Raw genomic sequence first — 12,713 nt, 5'->3', positions numbered from 1 at the left:
AGGCTGCAGGCAGGCACCAGCAGGAAGGTGCCAGCTCCCGCACCCCACCCCGGCTGTGGGGAGGACCTGGGAAGCCCAGCTCCCTGTGGGGCAGCTGAGGTGCGAGGCCTGTGGCCCCAGGACCCCGGGGGGCTGGAATCCCAGGATGGCAGGGACCACCGTACCTTCTCCCCACCGCAGCATCATCCCTTCCCCGGCGAAGAGTGTGGCCCGGTGGAGCAGGCCTAGGGGGTGGGGGGTGGGGACTGGGATCCAGGGTCTGAGCGGCCGCCCCCGGACGTCCGGCTTCAGGATGCCGGTCCCCTCCCCTGGGTCTGGGGCCGGAGGGCCAGGAATGTGCTAACGGGGCAGCTTGAGCCCTGCTGGCGCTTCGGGCACCTGTGGACTTTGAGAGGGGACCGGGAGGGGCGGGGCGGGGCGGGGCGGCAGCGCGGGGCGGGGCCGGGCTTGGGGAATATTTGACCCGCCACCTCCCGGCCCCTGCTGCGCCGTCTGCAGACGCGGGCCGCACCATGAAGCCGACCCTGTTGCCCTGGGCCCTGCTGCTGCTGGCGACTGTCCCCGGCCCGGACCTCTGGCCTGCTGCAGGTATGCCGCTGCCCTGCCCTTCCGTCCCCTGTCTGCCTGCTGCAGTCAGACCCAGCGCAGAACCTCCCCGGGCTCAGACTCTTGTCCATCCGTCTGGCTGTGACCACACTGGGGTTGATGCCGTTCAGTCGCTCAGTCGTGTCTGACTCTTTGCAACCCCATGCGCGGCAGCGTGCCAGGCTTCCCCGTCCTTCAGCATCTCCTGGAGTTTGCTCAGATTCATGTCCATCCTGGGGCGTGCTAAGAAGAAGAAGAAATTCTGGGGAGCCCAGAGCCAAGGAGCTGCTGGTCGGGATTGGGGTGGGGGTGTTCTGGGCTATGCCTACTCTAAGCTAGCTGGGAGCCAGAAGGCGGGTCGCAGGCCGGGAGGGAGGTCGCCAGGGAGGGTGAGCACAGCCAAGCCCTTGGACTGAGTGAGACCCGAGCCCTGAGAGAGGAGCCCTCAGCCCCACTGGGCCCCCTGGCCAGCTGGAGGCAGGACAGTGGGTCCCTCTCAGGGTGGGCTGAGCCCGAGGAAGTCCTGGGAAAGGCCCTGGACTCCGGAGTCAGGCCCCTGACCCCCGCCGGGCCGGGCCAGGCTGGTTTTCACCCGTTCCCCAACCCCCTCCCGGCCAGCTTCCCATCCTAGGAAGCAGCGACATCCCCCTGCCGCTTATCTTACTTGGGGCTTCACTTAGCCTCCTGCCCCACCCTCAGGCCATCACAGCCTCGGTCAATAATATTTATTGACGCTCCTGAGTGCCAGGCCCTGCACTGCGCGAGGCACGACCGCAGTGGTGGCTCAGGCCCAGGCTTGGCCCTTGACCAGCCCCGGGGTGGGGGTGGGGGGAGGCTGGGACGGGCCAGAGGGGACAGGGGCCTGCACCATCCCCCGGGCTCCACCCTCCAAGCCGCGTGGCCAGGCCAGCCCCAGTGGGTCGGCTCCCCACAGCGCCCCCCCACCAAACTGCCCTCTCCCCTCTCCTGGCCAGGCCGAGTCCTCTGCCGGAACTGTCCCCTAAAAGGAGGGGAGTACCCCTTGCCTTCTCCCCCGAGGGTGGGGCAGGCTCCTTCAGGACCTTAACCCGTGGTGGGCAAGCCTGCAATGCCCAGCAGAGAGAGGGACAAGTTCAGCCCGGCACCGGCCCCTAGTGGGCCTCCAAGGGGACTCTTCGCAGCCACATTCCCAGACCCCAGGCCGGCGAGCGGGGGGGGTCCTTCTCCAGGCTGCCGGTCCACTGATGTTTTAGGGAGTGGACGCAGCTCCCGGCCCATGTGGGGGGTGGTCAGGCACTTGTGGCCATCGAACACACCGACTTGGATGCTGAGAGCCAGTCTGCCCGGGGAGGGAGGCGGAGAAGGAAATGGCAACCCACTCCAGTACTCTCACCTGGAAAATACCATGGACGGAGGAGCCTGGTGGGCTATACAGTCCACGCGGTTGCAAAGAGTTGGACACGACTGAGTGATTTCACATGTCCTCAGATCTCCGCCGATTCCAGCCAGTCATTCAGGCCCTCGAACTAAGAATTAACCGCCAGCACCTCCCCCACCCCGCCGCCCCCGACTCTGAGCCCTGCGGGTTTCCGCTGTGTCCCTGTGGTGGTCAGCGCCGTTCCCGGCCAGCTTTCTCCTGGGGCTACTTGTAAGGGGCTCCCGGGGAGAGCGAGGCGGGCACCCTGTGCCACATGGCCCTCCACGCCCTCCACTCCAGGTGCCCAGCTGAGCTGCTCCCAGCGCTGCGGAGACCAGAGCGGGCCATGTTCCTGCCACCCGACCTGCTTTGGCCTGGCCAGCTGCTGCGTGGACATCCGGGATTTCTGCCTGGAGATCTCGCCCTACTCTGGCTCCATGATGGGGGGCAAGGACTTTGTGGTCCGGCATCTCAACTGGCCCAACCCCGCTGACAGCGTGATCTGCAGGTGGGAGGCGCCCGAGGGGCACTCTGGGGCCCACCCCCTGGTGGGCTGGGTGGGGCCCCAGGACCCAGGGCTGGGGCTGCTGGCCTGATGCGTTCCCTGGGAGGAGGCTGGGAGCCTTGGAGAGGCTCGGCCCCCGCAGGCCCAGCCTGTCCACCCCCTCCGCCCCTCCAGCTTCAAGGAGAGCATCCAGACCCACGGCTACGTGGACGCCTCTGGCCGAGTGCACTGCGTGTCGCCCCTGCTCTACGAGTCCGGCCGCATCCCGTTCACGCTCTCCATGAACAACGGCCGCTCCTTCCCGCGCTCGGGCACCTGGCTCTCTGGTGAGCCCTGATGGTGACGCACCCTCCCGGGCCCGGTGCCCTCACAGGGACTCTCCTGGGTGATAATCTGGTCGAACCGGTCGCTCTGGAGGTCTGCCCCGGGTGTGGGCTCCCCAGACTCCTTTCTCCACCCACTGGCATCCACACAGGGGTTCCAGCCCAGAGGGAGGAGGACTGTGGGGGGGTCTGCTCTGGCCAGGGGAGGGGAGGAGCCAGCCCGGGGGCAAAGATCAGGGCCCCTCCTCTCCCAGCCCCTGACCTTTCCTACTACAAGGGCACCATGGCTCCCGAGGGACTGCCTTGGGACGTCCCCACAGCTCAGAGAGCCCCGGACCTCCTCCCCTGGACGCCCTGGGCCCCAGGCCTTCCCTCAGCTCACCTCCCGCCCCCCGCCAGTGCACCCAAGTAAAGTGTCGGACTCCGAGAAGAGCCAGCTGGTGAACGAGACCCGCTGGCAGTACTACGGCACTCCTGGCACGCAGGGCAACCTCACCCTGACCTGGAACACCTCGGCCCTGCCCTCGGACACCGTCACCATCGAGCTGTGGGGCTACGAGGAGACGGGTGAGGCCGGCAGGGGTCATGCCCCGACCCCCACCGGGAGCCTGGAGCTCACGGACATGGGAGAAAGGAAATTCCAGGTGGGGGGAATCCAGCCAGGGATTTCGAGCCGGAAGGTGTTGGCAGGAGAGGGCAGCTGGCTCGAGCGGCACAGGGAAGAGTGGCCGCCTGGGTACCAGGGCTGGAGGGGGGCTGGAGGAGGTGCAGACGTTTGCAGCTCCTGGATACACAGCTTGTCCTGGAAATAGAAAAGACGTGCCCCGCCCCATCCTCAGAGCCCCTGGAGGACTAGCAGGCCTTGGCCTGGCTCCCTCCCCCAGCAGGGCAGGCCCTCGTGTGGGGGCCATCTGTCTGTGGCACCCACCTCCACCTGTGCCCCCGGGGTTCCTGGGTCAGGCCCCGGGGCTGATGAGGCCTTCTCCCCCTGCCAACCCCTCAGGGAAGCCGTATTCCCAGCAGTGGGCAGCAGCGTGGTCATACCTGTATTCCTTGGCTACCAACATCCACAACTCCGGTTCCTTCACCTTCACGCCGAAACCTGCCCCGCAGAACTTCCAGAGATGGGAAGTGGGTTCCCTCCGCATCGTGGACAGCAGACACAGCGCAGGGAAGCCGTAAGGACCGCCCAGGAGGACGAGCCCAGGGCCTGTCTGCTGCCCTACGGGAGAGGGGGTGCGGGGCGGGGCGGGGCCAGGGCTGGGGCAGGGAGGGCAGCCCCCAGCGTGCGTGCGTCCCCCACAGGGATGTGCAAGCGATCTGGAGCAACGAGCACGCACTGGCCTGGCACCTGGGTGAAGACTTCCGGATGGACCCTGTGGCCTGGGCCCGAAACCAGTGCCTGGCCTGGGAGGAGCTGGAGGACCAGCTGCCCACATTCCTGGAGGAGCTGCCCGACTGCCCCTGCACCCTGGCCCAGGCCCGGGCTGACTCCGGCCGCTTCCACGTGAGCCCCCCAGCCCAGACAGGGACCGGGAGTGGGTGAGGGGCAGGCTAGGGCCGGCTGCCCCCACCAGCAAGGGCCACGCTACTGGAGGCATCACAGGGAGGGGAGGGGGAGGCCTGGGAGGTGAGGCTGGGGGTCCGAGGCCCCGGAGGGGTAGGGGATGGCGGAGCCCCGAGCCCGTGCAGGTGACAGCCGCCAGCCCCTCTGCAGACAGACTACGGCTGTGACCTGGAGCAGGGCAGCGTGTGCACCTACCACCCGGGCGCTGTGCACTGCGTGCGCTCGGTGCAAGCCAGGTGAGCCCGAGATGGAGGGGGGGGCGCAGGAGGGGCGGGGCCGGACCCAGGGCCGTCCTGACCCGTCTGTGCCCGCAGCCCCCGGTACTACTCGGGCCAGCAGTGCTGCTACACTGCGGACGGCACGCAGCTCCTGACTGCTGACTCCACCGGGGGCAGCACCCCGGACCGCGGCCACGACTGGGGCTCACCCCCCTACCGCGTGCCACCCCGCGTGCCGGGCCTCTCCCACTGGATCTACGACGTCATCAGCTTCTACCACTGCTGCCTCTGGGCACCTGAGTGCTTCCGCTACATGAACAGACGGCCCTCCAGCGACTGCCGCAGCTACCGGCCCCCGCGCCTGGGTGGGTGCTGGGCTGGGCGGGCGCTGGCCAGGGCAGAGGCAGGACAACCCGCCTCACCTTCCGATCCCCCCAGCCTCCGCTTTCGGGGACCCACACTTCGTCACTTTCGACGGCACCAACTTCACATTCAACGGACGTGGCGAGTACGTGCTGCTGGAGGCAGCGCTGACCGACCTGCGGGTGCAGGCGCGGACCCAGACCAGGGTGACGCCAGAGGGTGAGGCCGGGCCCCGGGGGCTCTGGGGGGCACAGGGTCATCCCTGGGGAGGGGGAGTCTGAGCCCGGTGGACCCCATTTTGCACCCATCATCCCAGGCTCTCAGGACCGAGGCACGGGGCTGACTGCGGTGGCCGTCCAGGAGGCCAACTCAGACGTGGTAGAGGTCCGGCTGGGGGACGGGGCGGGGGTCCTGCAGGTGCTGCTGAACCAGGAGGTGCTCAGCTTTGCGGAGCAGCGTTGGATGGACCTGAAGGGTGAGTGGAACGTTGGGGGCCCCATCTGGGGGTCCTGGCAGGAAGGGAAGGGGGCGCAGGGTGGAGTCAGGGTGTGAGGGCCGACAGCCAGTCCCCCCCTCACAGGACCCTGGTGTGGGAGCTCCCTTCAGGGCCTGGGCACTCAGACCCGCCACCCGGGGTGGGGGAGTGTCAAGGTAGGCTGGGCCCTGGGGACTCCCTCCTGGCCCTGAAGCCCACGGTGCTAGCCCACGCATCCCAAGGCTGTGGGGTCAGAGCCCAGCGCCCACAGGGGCGACCCTGACCCCACCTCCACGTGTGCCCAGGTATGTTCCTGTCGGTAGCCGCTGGGAACAGAGTATCAGTCATGCTGACGTCAGAGGCCGGCCTGGAGATCAGCCTCCAAGGGCCATTCCTGAGTGTGGCGGTCCTGCTGCCTGAAAAGTTCCTGACCCACACGCAGGGCCTCCTAGGGACATTCAACAACGACCCAGCCGATGACTTCACCCTGCGCAGTGGGGAGGTCCTGCCACCCAGCGCCAGTTCTCGAGAACTGTTCCGGTTCGGGGCGGACTGTAAGAGGCCACAGGCAGGAGCACAGAGGGCACGGCCCTGGGAAGGGCTTGGTGGAGGTGCGGGGAGCCCCCAGACCCTCCCACCCGCCAGCCCTGATGCTGTCTTCCCAGGGGCCGTGCAGAATGCCTCCTCCCTGCTCACCTACGACTCCAAGTTCCTGGTGGAAAACTTCAAGGAACGGCCTAAGCATGACCCCACTTTCCTGCCCCTCTTCCCCGAGGAAAGCTCCGCGAGCCCCAGCCAGGCGAGTGCGGCAGCTGACCTGTGTGGGGACGACAGTTTCTGCAAATTCGACGTGGCGGCTACCGGGAGCCTGAGCGTGGGCAACGCCTCGCGAGTGGCCCACATGCAGCACCGGCTTCGCGTGCAGAGCCTGCAGCCCGGTGAGCGGGGCGGGGCGGGGCTGGGGGGAAGGCGCGGGCGAGGGGGAGGGCGCCTGGCGCTGGGACATGGCCCCCCAGGCTGGTGGCAGCAGGCGCGAGCTCAGGTCCGATGTCTGCGCCCCGCCCCTACACTAGTGGTGTCCTGCGGCTGGCTGGCCCCGCCTGCCAACGGACACAAGCAGGGCGAGAGGTACCTGGTGGGCTCCACCGTCCGCTTCCGCTGCAACAACGGCTACAGCCTGGCTGGGGCAGACGCCAGCACCTGCCAGGCTGACGGCACCTGGTCCTGGCCCACCCCCACGTGCCAGCCAGGTGAGAACACCCCGCCCACCAGAAGCCCCGCCCACAAGTCCTTGCCCTACCCACACTGCCTAGCCCCGCCCATCAGCCGGCCTAGCCCCGCCCACCGGCCCCTGGCCTGCCCACGCACACTGCCTCGCCCCGCCCACGCGCCCGCGCGCCCGCGCCCCAAGTCCACCCCACGCGCACGTGTGCGCACGCCTGCGCCTGGTTGCTAGGTGCACTCACAGCCCACCACCTCTCCAGGACGGAGCTACGCGGTGCTGCTGGGCATCATCTTTGGAGGCCTGGGGCTGGTGGCCCTGGTTGGGCTTGGCTACTGGCTCCTACGCCGCAGGAAGAGCAACACGTGAGACCCCTCTCTCCCAGGCCCGGTCCACTCCTCCTCGGTTCTCATGGGCCCGCCCCCGCACCCCCACCCCCACCCCGGGCGCGCGTGGGACCACCGTGCCCGCGCTAGACCGCAACTCTGTTGCAGGGCCGTCTGGGGTTCGCAGCCCTGAGCGAAGCACACTTGGCCAGTGGCGCGAGATGCACGGGGCCTCCCCGAGGCCAAAGCCGAGCCTCCAAACTTCCAGGAGCCTGCACCCCAGTACTTGAATCCTCGGGTTCCTAGCGCCAGACACGTGGAACCCGTACACCCGGTACCTGAGCTTTTCAAGCCGAGTGCCCTGCTCTGTCACCGAAGGCCCGAACCCCGAACTGTAACCGGGAAGCTCCCGTGGCTCTGTTCCCTGCATACCCCAAACCCTAGTTCTCCAGGCCCTGGGCTCTGTACCCTCAAATCCTGAGGCCTGTCTCCCGAACCCTGACATGCCAGCACCTGATGTGCAAAGGCCAGTACCTCAGATCCCGTTCCCCTGACCCCCAGTGTGAGCCTGCTGACCCAGCAGTGAGCCCCAGGGCCGAGCTGCCTTGATTCCCAGGCCCTGAGCCTGGCTGCCCGGGACTGTGGCTGGGTCCAGCCTTGGGCATGGACCTTCTAAGCTCCAGTCTTGTAACTCCAAGTCTTACGGAACGTCTCCTGACAGACTCCTTGCCTGTGGAGGCAGAAAACAAGCTTTGGTGCCCCTCTGTGGTGTCTGTGCTCGTGGCGTGCCTTATCCCCGGGAGTCCAGTGGTCGCCCTGGGCGGTGCACGGCACCGAGAGTGACTGGCCTGTCCCCAGGCTCCGACTGTCCGTTTGTAAAGTGGGATCTAGAACAGTGACTGTGTCATGGGAGCGGAAGCGTGCATGGGGCACTACGCTGGGCACCCAGCTCTAGCCCAGCCCCAGAGGCAGTGTGGGAGCGCCATGCCCAGCTGGTCCAGGCCCCTGGACCCTTTGCCCAGGACTGTCCGGAGGCAAGTGTACAGGACCCAGGCCTCTCGTGAGGGTACTGAACGGGTGCTCTGGGGGGCCTGGGTAGGATGGTGCCGGGTTTCCATCAGAGGTCTCAGACGGGGAAGTGCCAGGGCTTGTGGGTTGGAGGTGGGTGCTTGCTGCCTGCTGCCCAGGGCTGGTGGCTCTGCCTGAGAGGAGCGAGGGTCAGGGAGCAGCCTGGAGACACCTGGCGCCCTGGGTAGGGGGCCCTGAGCAGAGCCTTCTCGCAGCCGTGCTGAGTGGCCACGTGAGGGCAGCAGAGGCTAAGAATTGCGGAGGTGGATGCTACCGGGGACCCAGGCCACCAGGGAAGGCCGGGCAAGTGCCCCAGCAGGCTTGTAGTCACCGCCTCGGCCAAGGTTCATGCAGGCCCACCTGGGTGGGGGACGCCTCGAATCCCCAGTCTTGGAAGTTGTACAGGTTACCCAAGATCCAGCAGGCTCTGACCTCCCTACCTCCTCAGCCCTGCCTTTGGCAGAGGGTCCTGGGCAGAGAGGCCTGGGCTGGGAGGGGGGCGGGCAGCAGGTCCCCCTGCCGGGAGTCTGAGGGTGCTGCGTGTGGCGGGGTGTGTTTCAGGGAACAGGGCAAAGGTGGGAGGGTCCCGGGGGTGGTACCCAGTCAGTGCGTGTCCTTCCAGACCCCACCTGGCACCTCCCCACCCCTGGCTTCCAGCTCAGGACAGGGGGGCTGAGTGCCCACTCCTTGGCCCCTGGGAAGGTACTTTCCTCCCTGGGGATGAGGTCAGGCTGGGCTGGCCCCCATCAGCCGAGCCCCGCACCTCCCTGGCAGGGCCAGGCTGGGCACTTGTGGGTGAGCAACATGAGGGCGGCAGCTGAGGCCTGAGAGGGAAGCCTGGCCTCCTCCTGGCTCCCCACCCACCCCGTCCCTCTGGGCCCTGGAGCCACCCCCCACCCCCACCCTGGGCAGGAGAAGGGATCCATTGTGGCCCTGGCCCCAGACGTCAGGCTTTCCCAGTGCCAGGGGCCAACCAGCCTGGGAAGCCCAACACCTGGCAGAGGTTTTCCCAGGGCCCTGAGAGAGTCGGGGTGCGGCCAGGCCTGTGTGAGGGTGCAGGGTCCCAGGGCTGGGCACAGGGCCCCTGGAAACATCAGTGGTGGGGACCCTAGCCTCAGAGAGGTGTCCTCCCCAAACCGTAGCCCCAGGACATGACAGCCCCAGAGCCCATTGCAGGGGGAGGGGAGGAGGCCACGGAGCCACATGGGGGCCTGGGCCTCAGCAGCAAAGGCCCCTGACACCCCCAGCCTCCCGAGGAAGGAGCATTCACATCCCCTCCAGCTTCCCCCTCGGGTCTCCTGTTGGCTGAAGTCCGGGCAGGGACCCCTCGGGCAGGCTGCTTCCTCCCACAGAGCCCCAGGTGACCCAGTGCCCGCCCCGGGCCAGGCCCTTGCTGGGAGACCCCCGTCCCCGTGGTGTGTCCTGCTCGGGAGGAAGGGGTGACCAGGCCCTGCACTGTGGGGGCGGGCGGCGCTTCCTGGGGGAGTCCGCCTCCGGGCAGAGGACGGAAGCCATTTATCTGAATAGGGGCTCAGCAACCTCCAGCGGCCCGTGCCCCTGGAGCAGTCCCGTTGCTGCCTGCCCGCAGAAGCAGGTGGGGAACTTTCCAGGCTGGCCCTTAACGCCTCCCCAGGCAAACCCCTCCACCCGCCCTTTCCCCTGCTCCCACGGACTAGAAGCCGTGCCAACCTGTGAAGGGGCCCTCGCCCCAGCCTCTTCAACGCATCCAGTCCTGCTTTGGGAACAAAAAATAAACTTGTCTGTGAGTAAGCCGTGGCACGTTCTGGGTCTGTGTGCTGCAGCGTTTGGTCCTGTACACCAGGCCCAGAGGCGAAAAAGACCCTACATCTGTCACCAGCGCTGAGGACACACACTGTGCGCAAGGCTTTAAATCGTTCAGACGGACCCTCCAGTGTTCACAGCAGCAGAGTCAGTCACGACAGCCAGAAGGCGGAGGCAGCTTAAGGGTCCATCAGCAGATAGATGGGTGAACAGGTGCGGCGTGTCTGTGTACAACGGGATACCGCTGGGTCATACACGTGCTTCAGCGTGGATGAACCTTGAGGCTGTTGTGCTGAGTGCAATAGCCAGACACAGGACAACCACTGTCTGAGCGGGACCCTGAGAAGTGGTCAAGACAGTCCGCTTTCTGTTGTGTGTATTTCGCTGCTGCTCTTTAGTTGCTAAGTCACGTCCGACTCTTGGTGACCCCCATGGACTGCAGCCCACCAGGCTCCGCTGTCCATGGGGTTCTCCAGGCAAGAGTACTGAGGTGGGTTGCCATTTCCTCCTCCAGGGGGTCTTCCCCGACCCAGGGATGGAAACCCGTATCTCCTGCACTGGCGGGCAGATTCTTTACCACTGAGCCACCAGGGAAGCCCCACTTGTATTTTACTACAATTAAAAATCTTAAAACCCGAACGGAAGGATTTCCTTACCACTCAGTCCCCAGGCGGTGGACCTTGAGCCACGCCCAGGATCTTGTTTCTTCAGAACACTGCTGTTCTTTTTAAGTTCACTGCTGTTTTCTCTGTTACGCTTGGGGCCTTCTGCGTCCTCTTTGCCCCTCCCAGTCGCCGAGCTGCTCTGTGGGCTCCTATAGAGAAAGGCGTTGTGGCGTCCGATTTTATGATGAGACGTCTGTGCCGTGTGTGAGGCAGGTCAGGACACACCTGTCTCACGTGAATATCTGATGGACTTGGCATTGTCCTTTGAAACACAGTCCCTTCCGCACTGCACCGCTCTGTCTCCTCTGTCAGAGGTCAGGTTTATTACTGTACTGGAGCCTGATCGCCTTAGTCACCGTAGCTGGCTCCCGACCTCTGGTGATGTGCGTCCTCTGTGATGCTCTTCCTTAAGACCGACTGCAGTGTGGGAGACTTGGGTTTGACCCCTGGGTTGGGAAGATCCCCTGGAGAAGGGAAAGGCACCCACTTCAGTATTCTGGCCTGGAGAGCTCGATGGACTGAATAGTGCAGGGGGTCACAAAGAGTCGGACACGACTGAGCGACTTTCACTTTCACTCAGGACTGCCTGGGCTAGTCCTAGCTCTTGGTGTTTCCACATGAATTTCAACATCAGCTTACAATTTACACACACACACAAAACCCACAAACAGACCCCCCGGAAAAAGTGAGGACTTCTGTTAGAATTGCATCGGATTTACGGGTGGACATGGGGAGAATTGGTCTCTTCGCCGTCCTGACTCTCTTAGTCCGTGAACATAGTACAAGCTTCCGTTTATTCAAGTCTTCTTCACATCCTGCAGTTATAGTTCGCAGCCTTGGTCAACGTAGGGGTCTCGAATACCTGTTTCTTTTACTTTCAGGCTTGGATTTTTCAAAATGCTATCATAAGTGATTTCAGTCCAAAAAGAAATGTTTCCGTCTGGGAGGGATCCGTAGAGAGCGGTGATCTTTGCGTGTTTCCCTGGCCCCAGCGGCCTTGCACGAGTCACTGGGGTTTCTCTCGCTTCCCTGTTAAGCGCCTGCACACACGGACGGCCTCTGTCCTCCTTGCCAGCTCTTTCTCCTTCTGTTTGTCTTTCCCACCTGACTGCCTGGGCAAGGACTTCTCTTTCCGTGTGGAAAGAAAACAGTGAAAGCCAGCAAACGCCGTGTGTCCTTCTCAAGAGAAGCTGGCCTCGGTCTCAAAAGGAAGGCGGTCAGGTTTCGCCGTGACGTATGGAGTCCAGTAGGGCTTCGTAGCCGCCATTTACCAGATTGAGGAAGTTTCCTTCCGTTCCTAGTTCCTGCGAGCTTTAGTGCTCAGTGGAGTTGGCAAGTGTTGCCAGACGCTTTTCTGCGTTTGTTGAGAGGGTGGATGTTTTTTCCTCCTGTTCTGTTCGTGCGTTAACACAGGGAATTGCATCGCTTGAATGTTTGCTTTTGTTTGTTTGGCCACGTTGCCGGGTTTGTGGGATCTTAGTTCCCAGGCCAGGGATTGAACTCAGGCCCTTGGCGGTCCTAACCACTAGACTGCCAGGGAGTTCCCAGAATTGCTTGATTTTGTAATGTTCAACCAATCACATATTCCCAGAATAAACCCAAATCGATAGTGGTGAATTCATGTATCATTTAGGAATGTTTCGTCTCTGTGAGCGAATGAAATCACCCTGTACTTTTCCTTCATGAAACGTTCTCGTCAAGTTTTGTTCTCAGGATTCTGCTGGCCTCATTAAAAGTTGGGCAACATTTTCTCTGTTCTGGGGAAGTTTGTGTAAGACTGTATTTTTTCCTGGTATCAGTGTTTGGAAGCATTCAGAGACGAATCCTTTGGGCTGCAGCTGTTTTTTCTTTGTGGGATCTCGTTGTTGTTTGAATTGGCACGTTTACCAGGGAGGTTGAACAACTGTGTGCGCTGAGATCACCATTTGTAGTTCTCTTCCCAGGGCCTCACGGGTCACATCCTTGTGCCTCTTTCTAATGGATTCTTGGTCTTTGCTATTAAATATTTAAGTATTTAAATATTAAAGAAACCAGGCTCAGGCCATGTTATGTATTGAAACTGTCTTTCCCCAAGGTTGTCGTTGATCTTTTAAAATATTTTCCACATCAACATTTTAAATTTCCATGTGTTCAGATCTATTCTCTTTTGAAAACAGTCTTGGCCATGCTGCTCGTCGGGTGGGATCTTAGTTTCCTGACCAGGGATTGGACCCCATCC

The 12,713-nt window shown here is 63.6% G+C and overlaps 1 protein-coding gene across 1 annotated transcript; it reads left to right on the top strand.

Annotated features, from left to right (window-relative positions):
* Positions 1-478: 478 nt before the first annotated feature.
* Positions 479-7,746, top strand: SUSD2 (sushi domain containing 2). The gene is made up of 15 exons (XM_027566173.1): positions 479-588; positions 2,282-2,489; positions 2,661-2,812; positions 3,209-3,376; positions 3,813-3,987; positions 4,115-4,316; positions 4,527-4,612; positions 4,691-4,959; positions 5,033-5,176; positions 5,274-5,432; positions 5,738-5,986; positions 6,098-6,370; positions 6,506-6,682; positions 6,917-7,019; positions 7,149-7,746. Exons 1-15 carry the CDS (start codon positions 513-515, stop codon positions 7,171-7,173), a joined length of 2,466 nt encoding a protein of 821 aa, XP_027421974.1. The 5' UTR covers positions 479-512; the 3' UTR covers positions 7,174-7,746.
* The last annotated feature ends 4,967 nt before the right edge of the window (positions 7,747-12,713 follow it).

This window comes from Bos indicus x Bos taurus, chromosome 17 (genome assembly GCF_003369695.1).
Source record: "Bos indicus x Bos taurus breed Angus x Brahman F1 hybrid chromosome 17, Bos_hybrid_MaternalHap_v2.0, whole genome shotgun sequence".
Lineage (NCBI taxonomy): Eukaryota > Metazoa > Chordata > Mammalia > Artiodactyla > Bovidae > Bos > Bos indicus x Bos taurus.
The sequence above is the reverse complement of the archived record's forward strand: the minus strand, read 5'-3'. Positions and strand labels throughout refer to the sequence as shown.